An 11,595-nucleotide genomic window follows, 5' to 3' on the forward strand; every position below is an offset into this window, starting at 1 on the left:
ATGACATTCAAAGCGTAACGAAATATAGGAAATAAAATAAAATCAAGTTGAAGTTTAAAGCTGATGCCAGATAAAACTTTGTAGCTTTGCGTGACATTTATAACTTTGCCAGCAAAGCGCCAGACGCAAAAGGTATGCCACAATGAACGCCAAGAAAACAATGTTGTACCGCTTTTTTACTCATCAAAGTTGCTGTAGATTTTAATTATTTTGATTTAAAATTATCAGCAATGTAATTAAGTTTTATGTTTCTGCATGAAACCCCGAATTTGGACGAAACAAAATAAATATTAAACCGGCTGATGGCCAAAGCGCGCAAAAAGATGGGAGTTGACCATCTTTTCGCTTCGCGCTGCCGCTTCAACGATTTATGTGGCATGCTTTGTGCATTTTCATACAATTCATCTTATCTGTCAAAGCGAATCTGTCACGTAAAGCGAAGCAAAAGTTTTATGTGACATCAGCTTAAAGGTTTGGTTCTCATGAGAGCAACGTCATTTTGGCTTCTACCTGTATTTATGTGCCTTGGCCATACACAAATAAAAACGTTGAGATGCGTCATGATTCAATAATTAAAGGTTTGCTCCATGGTGGAATAATACAAGGTGTTGGATATTGACAGCGTTCTCGCTCTAATCCGCCATCTTGGCTCCCTTAGCTATATCGGTGTTTCCTTCCAAACCATCAAATTCAATTTTGTGATTTGCGTAAATGCCAACCAGCTGTTTTTGATCAGCTGTTTTCCTGTTGGCAAATTGCTGTTGGCAAAAATTTTTCCAGCAGAAACCAGCAGCTTCCCCTCAAAATGAAATGTCACTTTGCTCTCTCAATTTCCCCTACTTTGCAAGTTTTTTGCGTACGCGAACGCAAAAACTTGTAAGTTTTGGTTAAATATTAGTTGTGTTTTCGTATTCTCCAGCAAAAAATATCCAGCAACTTGCCAGTAACCAAATTTCGGAGAGTAAGCCAATATTTACTCCCAATGAGCGAAATATGCAAGAAAGTGCGAAAACGCAAAACCAGCAAGAAGTTGCTAGTTTTATGAACAGTTGATTAATTTGTTATTTTCCGATGCAATTTTCTCAGAAAACTAGTATTTTCTATCTTATTATAAATTTAAATAGGTTTATTTTGTCAATTGAGACTCTAAAGGCACCACAAACAATTATTTTGTTAATGTGAATAACATTAAGCATCATGCCATCAGCTGTTTTTCTTACTAGCAAATAGTTGCTAGTACAAATTTATCCAGTAAAAATCCAGTAAAACTTGTAAGTTCAGCGGTCATTTTTGCTCTCCCAATTTCCCCTCTTTTGCTAGTTTCTTGCAAGTTTTTGCGTACAAAAACGACATCCAGTAAAAAACCAGTAAAATTAGTACTGGATTTACTGGATAGTGCGTACGCGAACAGGGCTATTATCACTGAATTGTTGAAACACAAAAGTACATCATAATAAAATATGTAATATCGAATTAAAGATAATAACTTGTACTTTCTAAATAATATAAATTTCTTTACCATTAATTATGCAGTTTTTTTCAAAAAAGATTATTTCATGAAAAAATAACATTTGTTCGTTTTTTAGTGGTTTTGGTTTAAAAATACAAGAAGCTATAAATTATGTACACCAGCTAAAAGACAAATTAATTATCTTTATGGTGGCGTCATTAGTTTTTTTATCGGTTATACCTACAGTTCGTAAGATATTAATATTTAAAAAATTTTAAAACTGAACTTTAACCTTCTAGAACGTCTTGATTTTCTTACTTGCGCCAAATAATTTTGGCATGGTTGAAATGAGCATAAAAAGTTCTATTGATCTGCAGTTTTTGTTTTTGCATAGCTGAACGATCGGTTCTAGGAAATGATGAATAACTTAAATCAAAAATGCACATATTTTTGTATTGTTTAGTATTTCCATTAAAACACCAAATATATTGCAAAATCGCATAGAATAAATAATACACATTTTACTTCCAATTGTATACTTTGCGTACTTTTTGTAGNTGGCTGTAAAAATTAATTTTTCAAATAACTATCAAATCCCATGGTGACAACTAAAAATTTAAACATTTTCAGTCAAAATTAAATACCATTTTAAAAACAGTTAAAAACTCTTATTTTGAAGCATTNGTGTATGGCTGTAAAAATTAATTTTTCAAATAAAAAAAAATTCAAATTAAATACCATTTTAAAAACAGTTAAAAACTCTTATTTTGAAGCATTTTCCTAAATTTTCAGTGCTTTAAAAGAAAATACCAAAAATCATCTTGCTTAAGCTATATATAATCGAAACAAACACAAAATGAGCATATCAAATGACTCCGAAACCCTACTGGAGCACATGTGCCAATTGCAAATCGATGGTCCAACTGTGGGGCGTCGCCTCACCAACATTATCTGCACTATTGGGCATGCCACACGTGATAAGGAGATACTGAAAGAGCTTATCAAGGGCGGCATGAATATAGCGCGACTTAACTTTTCACACGAGTCGCATGAACAGCACAAATCAAGCATCGACCTGGTACGCGAAGCATCTGCTCTCGTTTCCGAAGAAGAAGGTTATCGCAGACACATCGGCATCGCTGTGGACACCAAAGGACCCGAAATACGAACTGGTTCATTCGAAGGCTTCTTTGAGGTGGAACTCAAAAAGAACGACAACATCCGACTCTCCATCAATAAAGATCTCATAGACAAAGGCAGCAAAGAGACTGTTTATGTCGACTATCCGAATATTATCAACATCGTGCAGCCGGGTAATATAATTTATCTCAGCGATGGTGCCATTATGCTACTGGTGAAGGAGGTGGCAGTGGATTGTGTAATCTGCCAGGTGGAAGTTGGCGGTATTTTGGGCGCTGCCAAGGGAGTCTGGCTTTCACGTGTAAATATCGATTTGCCACCAGTTTCCGAGAAGGATCGCTACGATCTACGCTTTGCCGTGGAGCACAACATTGACTTCATTTTTGCATCGAAAATTCGTCATCCCGCTGCCATACGAGAGATACGCGCTGTTTTGGGCGAACGTGGCAAGGACATACAAATTATTAGCAAAATCGATTGCGCACAAATTCTAAATTACTTGGACGAAGTCATTCTCGCCTCCGATGGTATCCTTATCGATCGTAGTAGTTTGGGCATTGAAGTGCGGGATGAAAAGCTTTTTCTCTTACAAAAGGCAATAATCGCGCGCTGTAATCGTGTAGGTAAGCCGGTTATTGTTGGCACACAAATACTCTCCTCAATGAATACGGAATCGCGACCCACACGCTCCGATGTCGCTGATCTGGGCAATGTTGTACTTGATGGTGTGGATGGTGTAATGATTGCTAGTGAAAGTGCGATTGGGAAGTATCCGTTAGAGACACTGAACCGCTTGGCGAGTATTTGTGCTGAGGCCGAGGCTGCCATCTGGCATCGTCATTTACATCACGAGCTCTTGCTCAACAATCCAGCGGTAATTGATGCAGTGCACGCGGTGGCTTTGGCAGCAATTGATTCCGCACAGAGATCTATGGCAGCGCTTATTGTATGCCTGACGACGTCGGGCAGATCAGCGTATATGCTTAGCATGTATCGGCCTCACTGTGCCATTATTGCGCTGACGCGTTGCAGTAGGACGGCGCGACAATGTCATTTGCGGCGTGGAGTGTACCCGGTTTTGTATTTGGGTAAGAAATAGAATGGGGATAATGTCATATTAGAATATGTGCTTGTGGAATGAAGAAGAGAGTCCTTTTTCTGTAGTCACGCTCTATTTGCGTGCGGTGTAGATTAGGGATGTTAATTTTTTCGCTTTTTACGATTTTCGGGATCTCGTTAACACAATCCTGGTATTCCGGTATTAGTCCCTGGATTTAGATATTCATTATTTTTCAACAACTTTATTCGAAACAATTTCTTCTATATTGTTTGAGAAGCTCTCCTACCATAAAACAAATAATAAATAAATGGGTTTGAAACCTACTCTTTTATTTAAAGTGCAAATTATTGAATAAGTAACAAAACAATAATTAAATGTATACACAAAGTAATTTTTAGGTATGTCGAAAAAAGCTCGATGCAACAAAATTTAAGTCTACAAATGTATTTTGTGGTTGAAAGAATTTCGTATACCCCACCAACGATTTTTGTCGCAGTTGCAGGGAAGAGGTGGAGACCGTTGAACACTATCTCTGCAATTGTCCGCCTTGGCCAACAACAAGTACTTTCTAGATTGTTTAGCCGATTTGAACTCGGCGAATGTTCTCGATTTTTTGTGCTATATAAAACGCACTCGGCGGTTCAATTACTAAGGAAGGGAAAGAAACTAATGGTTTCGGCCAGAGGTATCACATCGCGCTTTTTCAGTCCACGTGTGCTCCGCGCTCTGTGCGGGGCAGCCACTCCAACCTAACCTAACCTAAAACTAGGGAATGCAACCACTTTAAAAGTTAAAGCTCCGCTCTCTTCCCAGCCCCCAGCCGCGGGCCAATGAATATAATCCAAGCATAATGTTACAAAAAAACAACAGCTACTGAAGTAATGGACGTGATTCAAAATATCCTCCTCATGCTCACTCTGAAAAATTAAGAATACAATGGTCTCACCATCGAATTTACGGCCACACAAGACGTTGGCAGCCCTAACTAGCCATTTGGCGCTTGACTTAGATTGCTAAGTCCGTTGACTCCGTTACTATGAATCGGATGTAATGCAATGGCAAAGCAGTTCGCTTTACTCCTGGTATGCGTTCCCGGGACCAATCAGGAAATAAAAACTTACACGAGCATTAGTGGGATACTTTTGTTCCACTTTCACAAGACTGGAAGAGGAAAGCTCATATTAAGGGATCAGTGACCACTTCCCCAAAGGTTATGTTAGAATTCCACTGCTGCAATACAAACTCAAATAGATTCAACAATAAAAATAACTTTACGCTTACACTTTTGCTTAGTATTTGGCCGTGCTCCTCCTCCAATTTATTGTGTGCGTCTGGATATTAATACACAAATGGAGGGACCTACAGTTCTACGCCGGCTCCGAACGGCGATTGTATTTTTATGAGAAGCTGTTTTTCATGGCAAAAATACACTCGAAAGCTGGCCATTACCTCCTTTTTTGTTACTTTGGCTTGCGGAAATCGGCACATTATATATTTCCCCAAAATCCTTGAATAGTTTTCGAGAATGTCAAGGAAACGCTGTTTTTTTATAAGTTTGCGACCTTTGCGTCACGCCCAAATCGTCGGGTTATTGAAAAGCACACGTTACAGAGTGTAGTTAACCCAACATACAATAACCTGACATGGTAAAGTAAATCTGAGCCCACTGTGCGTCCGGTCCCACATAGAGTGTTTAGATTTGGTGTAGCTACTCAGCAGGCTGTAAAGGTTTGAGTAAAACATCGAGGGCCCTACTTTAATTTAGGAAGTTATAGGTCACGTCTCAGCTTCTGACTTCTGGATCCGAAAGTTTTCTTGCACCTTAAATTGGTTTTGAGGGTTCACAATATATCGTTCATGAAATGTTGAAAGGACCTTCACTAATGGTTTTTCGGAACTGACATTTTAGTAAGCTTATACCAAAGTAGCTATCCTCTATAAGTTTTAGAGCCAATCTTATGGCGCCTTTAAAAAAGCCTTCTGAAAGAATTGTATTTGTTAACATTATGTTTTTTACTGCTTCTTCAAAAATTGAAAACACACATATGTACATACATATTTTTGTTCCTTAAACTCTTTTGCAGAAAAACCAGATCCCGACTATCAAAAAGATGTGGATCTACGAGTTCAGTACGCCTTAGTTGCCGCGAAGAAAGCTAAACTCGTTGATAAAGGCGATTCCGTGGTAATAGTATCTCCATGGAAAGAAGGCACAGGTTTCGCCAATAATCTGCGTATTGCCTATGCGTTCTTCGAATCCCAGAAAATTGAGTATCTAGCAAAGCGAATCAATGCGAATGTAAAAAGCAAAACTACTATATATCGTGAGAGTTAAGACAACTGATTCATATGCATACAATTTAGTTATTTATATTTTTTCATCAGCTAATAAAAAAATGTATAAAAAAATGGGCAAATTTAATCTGGAATTCGTAATTTTTTAAGTCTTGAAAGGTTACTAACTTTATTCGCATAACGGTGAATATGCGTATTCACATTTCATACGGAAGTACCAGTGTTCGATATATGTCGCAATCGTTTTGCAGAAGTGGATTGGTAGCATTTACGCCAAATTCGTCATGAGTTCGTTGCGCCACACCTTATAAAATGCCTCTGCGACGTCAGCCGAACATATTTTATGTTTTCAAAGGACTCTTCAGATGAAGCCGTTATCTTACACAGTTTTACGTAACCTATTTACTTTGCAAAAGTTTAGATAGCACTGGAAGTAACGATATTGGACGAAGCGATGATAGATCTTCAATAGGTTTCCCCAGTTTGGGAGTCATAATAAGTTTCGTGATTTTCCAGAATTGTCATACATACGCCAAGTTGAAGAAGGAGTTGATTATAATTGCCAACTTCTGGATACAGTCCTTGAGCAGTTTGTGCAAGACTTCTACTGTAACTAAGCCACAGTCGGAAGACTTTTTAACTTAAGTTTTCTAATTGCTTTACTAACTTCGCGTATAGAGACTTTGGTGTTGAAAATTAGTAAGTGGTGTGGAATTTTGGCATAAAATATAACATTTAAGATATTTTTGGAAAATCGACGTGGTCCTTTTATGATGAATTATGCTTTATTATCAGTAGCCGCTTTACCAATTCCCACAAAACTCGGTACGAACATTGCTTAGAGTCTAACTAAGAAATATGCTGAACATTTTTAAAACTAGAGAAAAGTTATGCCCCCTACCCGTATAACGGTCATTTACAAAAATAGGAAAGCTGCGATAAATCTCTAGAGCTTATTGCCACCAAATATCTTAGCAGTAAATCACATTATTAAAAATTTTTGGTAAATTAGGTGTAATTTTATGATTTATCAATTTCTACCAAACTCGGTACTGGTACAAAAGAAAAATATGTTGAAGAATTTTGAAATCGAAATAAAATTACGCGTACTCAGCACCGATATTTTAATAACCAAAGAAACGTAAATGGGGTAAATTTAATTTCTTAACAGGAAATATGAAATATTATTATAGATTTGACATTGACTCAAACTAGTGACCATTTGTTAATTTTTTTTTTGAAATATTCGTAATGTTTTTCGAGCTATTTTTTTCCTATAAAAGTACCGTTCGAGCTTTAACAAAAATCATATAAATCACAGCTTCGAACTTTGTTTATTAATTTTCACTAAAATTTCAGCTTTATTTTCTGAATCTTTAGACTGAGGCTGATCGATTTCGCCGGGGCCCGAAACATGGTAGTATGCAGTACTATGTACTCATGTTGTGATACACGGAAGGCATGCTTCCAGTGTATTAGACGTACGTACACTACAAACATCAACTCGGACGACTATCTTCCCAGTGGGAAAATGTAATGTATAGTAATCGAAAAAATAATCATTAAAACAACCCTTTTCATATTCGAAAATGTATTTTTTCCCCAGGGCGATGTCCTAAGAAAAGTGGGGCATTCAATTACCTGTTATAGAGAAACGAATATGTTTTAATATTAAATTTTTTGTACTTTTTGAATACATTGGAATGCTGATTACATAGTTAGCAGTAATATTATCGAGAAAGTATAAGAAATACATTATATTATTTATCACGCATGTAATGCATTACTACTTTGCCGACTGGGTTGTTGCGGCCAAGATAAGCACACGCCTCTGTGCAGCAAAAAATGTGCGCCCAAATATGGAATGAAAGCTTCACGTCGAAAAGCTGCAATCATAAGAGACAGCCAATGCATTCGCTACTCGACACTCACACTTGCTCTCATCGAGCACTCCTCAACAAACCGACATATGCGAGCAGTGGAACCACATCTCCGGCTTATTAAGTACCGCCGCCGAAGAAGTAGTCGGATTTCAGCGAGTCCCAAAGAACAACTGGTATGATGAGGAGTGTCAGGAAGCTTCAGAGAAAAAAAACGCCGGCTACAGGGCCATGTTGCGATCGGGCGCCGCACGCGCTATGTGGGACCGATATAGGGATCTGAAGAAGGAAGTGAGACGTATTTGCCGACGTAAGAAGAGAGAGTGCGGAGAGCTTGAAATGCTGGCCGACAGGAAGAATACCCGAAAAATTTACCAGAGAGTTAGACGACTTAAGGAAGGTTTCAAAACCAAGGCGTACTCCTGTAAGAACAAGAATGGTGACCTAGTTACCGAAGTTCATAACATACTCAAATTATGGAGGGAACACGTTTCCACCCTACTGGATGGTAGCAGAACGGAAATTTGTGGAAAAGAAGAACCCGAGCCTCCAGTCGATGATGACGGAGTCGCTGATCCACCGCCTGACTATGACGAGGTACGAATACCAATAATACGGTTGAAAAACAACAAAGCGGTTGGAGCTGATAGCCTGTCAGCTGAGCTATTCAAGTACGGTGGTAACAAAAACCGCGAAATCTATTCTGCCTTTTCCAAGTTGGATAAGGAAGCAAAGGGAATGGGTCTGGTGGTAAACGAGGACAAGACGAAGTATCTCCGGTCATCAAACAAACAGTCAGCACATTCGCGCCTTGGCACCTACGTCACTGTTGACAATTATAATTTCGAGAAAGTAGGGAATTTCGTTTACTTGTCAGCCAGAATTAACACCGATAACAATGCCAGCCTGAAAATCCAACGCAGAATCACTCTTGCCAACAAGTACCACTTTGGACTGAGTAGGCAGTTTAGGAGTAAAGTCCTCTCTCGACGTTCGAAAACCAATGACAACATCCAATGAGGCGGCTCTTGCAGTAGTTTCTTTCCATTTGGTAGGTTGGTAAGCTTGATTGGATTTTGGTAAGTTTCGGGACAATGAGTTATAGTTATTTGTGAAAAATATTTAGAAAATATGTATCTCCAAACATTTTAGCAAACTCTTTTATACGAATATATTACCGGTGCGTTCGTATAACGCCGGCCGCAAACATGTAAATATACCTGATTACTAAGTTCAAACGCATACCCTTATTATTGCCAGTATACAATACGAACATCCATATGTCGGATCCTAAGGGTGAACAGGTGCCAATCCATTTTTTGAAATTCTTCAGGAGAGACGAAAAATCGACGTAGTTTCGTATTACCTGTCATTCTGCATCAAAAACTAAACTTTGAAAAGAAAAAATGGACTTGGTACCTTTTCACCTTAGGTACCGATATAATTTATGGTGTACTTGGACCAAGATTCCAGAAAAGTCTGCAAATGGGTTCGTACCCAACCATATTCCAGGCGGAGGTCTTCCCAATCGAAGTCTGTGTTCCCGAATGTCATCGCAGAAGGCAAATGAGGCTATAATAAATATTATGTCGGATATTCAGGCAGCGTTAAGGGCCTTAGAGTCTTTTAAAACGGCAACAAGACTTGTGAACTCTGGAACCACCTGGGAGCCCACAACAGCGTAACGCTGTGGAAGGTTGAGGGACATGAAGGGTTTGAAGGCAAAGAAATGGCAGACTGTCTAGTAAAGCGTGGAGCCCAAATGCGTTTGATCGTCCCGATCTTTTCTGCGGTACATCCAAATGATACACTGCAGACCTACTTATACTGAGGGAAATAATGCATAGTAAAAATTAATACTTTATATTTGATTATCGTTCAAAAATGTTCGTATTTAAAAATAATATTTGCATACAAAATTTATTACGCACGTATTTGAGTGTTCACATCTGAGTATGTAAATGAAAGTGTACATACGCACCCCAAGCATGAAGAGCGCTGCTCTGAGAGCGGTAACAACACACACATACATATATAGTACAAATCGCGTGCTGTTGTGTTGATGGATATTCAACATTTGAAAGCAAATTTATATGTCTGGTTGTAGCTGAGTGCGCAAAGATGATTGCCAGAAGTTGTTGATATCCGGAGTTGGTCGGGTTCGAATTCCACTGTAGGCAACATGCAAATAAAATTTTTTTTTAGTTTTTGTCTTGATTATTCACTTCACGGATGCTTTTTCAGTGCGAACGCGTTCATTTTAATATGCACGTAATTGAATTGAATATTTACCGTACTTTTGTTGACGTTTATAGTAAGATCAATTACGCATAATAAAAAAATAAGAAGGTAGAACCGCTGAGAGGAATTTTTCATATTCTTGACGTTTGCAAGCATTTTAATTTTAAAATTTTAGACACAAGCTCACACACACATTCTCATTTTCAATCTCAAACAACAACAGCTTTGAAAAATTCCTTTTTTTTACTCTCAATTTTATATGATTTTAAAATGTTGGCCGACGAATTGAGAGAACGGTTTTACCAAGGCATATTCAACAAGGTAGAAGTGAAAACAGNTTTTGATATTTTTTCCCCTCAGTGTAGGAGCTAGCTGGGAATAATCTCAAACTGCTACTCACTGGTGGAAGTAAAAAGGGAATAATACAATCGAAGAGATTCATGACTATTTCCAAGAGGAACTCCAAAAGACACCTTGAACTTAGAACTCTTACTGGCGGACTCTTAGAGACGGCCTGTAGGTTTTGAGGGCTGGTGAAGGAAACCTCAGAGTATATTCTATGTGTCTGTCCACGAAACATGAATCGTAGATTAATTCACCCTGGAGAACGATTGTCTTCTGCATTTAAAATTTGGAACATGGCATCATCCAAAGTGCTGAGCTTTTTAAATAGCCNCTATGTGTCTGTCCACGAAACATGAATCGTAGATTAATTCACCCTGGAGAACGATTGTCTTCTGCATTTAAAATTTGGAACATGGCATCATCCAAAGTGCTGAGCTTTTTAAATAGCCTAAGTTTGGAGTGATTACATTTAGGATTTAGCAAAATATATCTGTTTAGGTCGCAGCGCGGTATCTCGGGGCGCTCGGGTCTTTTGACGACGAAAAAGGACGCGTAAAAAAAATTTGCGAAAAAAACGCGTAAACATGGATTCAACATCATTCTGGAAAAAGTCGTTGGGGAACTCGTATACTTTTACGCAACGCGAACATAAGGTTAACGCGGCTTTCTTGCGGTCAGCTATGTCAAAAGTCTTTCTTCTCCGAAGTTTTTTTACTAAGTGTTATGTTATCTATGTTTTGAATAAATTTGACATTGAATAAAAATATTAAAACTGAAAAAAATGTTGGTAGGTTTCGGTTGGTTATGGTAGGAAATTTTGGTAGGAAAAAAATTTGCCTGTGGCAACGCTGGTTACAGCGCCATATAAGAAGAAGAAGAAGATGACGACAGTGATGGATTTTACGGGCAAAACTGCGAGCTTAAGAACTAATAAAACAAAGGAAGTACATAACAAAAATGGCAAGAACGTAGAAACAATCACCGATTGTTATGTATGTATGTAAACATGTACATATGTGGAAGGCACCACAGCAGAAAAAAACTATCAGTGGATAAGGTCGTGCTCTATTCGGATCTTCTCCTTGACTGGCAAATTATTAAAGAAAATCGTTTTTCGTAAAAGTTTACGGAATTTAAATGATTTAGCGGGATTCTGGCAATTTTTGTTTATAAGTCTGGCGGGA

The 11,595-nt window shown here is 38.2% G+C and overlaps 1 protein-coding gene across 1 annotated transcript; it reads left to right on the forward strand.

Moving 5' to 3' along the window:
* The first annotated feature begins 2,306 nt into the window (after positions 1 to 2,306).
* Positions 2,307 to 5,994, forward strand: LOC108375272 (pyruvate kinase-like). The gene is made up of 2 exons (XM_017631370.1): positions 2,307 to 3,678; positions 5,735 to 5,994. The coding sequence occupies exons 1-2, from the start codon at positions 2,307 to 2,309 to the stop codon at positions 5,983 to 5,985; spliced, it is 1,623 nt and encodes a 540-aa protein (XP_017486859.1). The 3' UTR covers positions 5,986 to 5,994.
* Positions 5,995 to 11,595: the final 5,601 nt, after the last annotated feature.

The sequence above is a fragment of the Rhagoletis zephyria genome, unplaced genomic scaffold (genome assembly GCF_001687245.7).
Source record: "Rhagoletis zephyria isolate East Lansing unplaced genomic scaffold, Rhagoletis_zephyria_1.1 Rzeph_scaffold_08709, whole genome shotgun sequence".
In the NCBI taxonomy this organism is placed as follows: Eukaryota; Metazoa; Arthropoda; class Insecta; order Diptera; family Tephritidae; genus Rhagoletis; species Rhagoletis zephyria.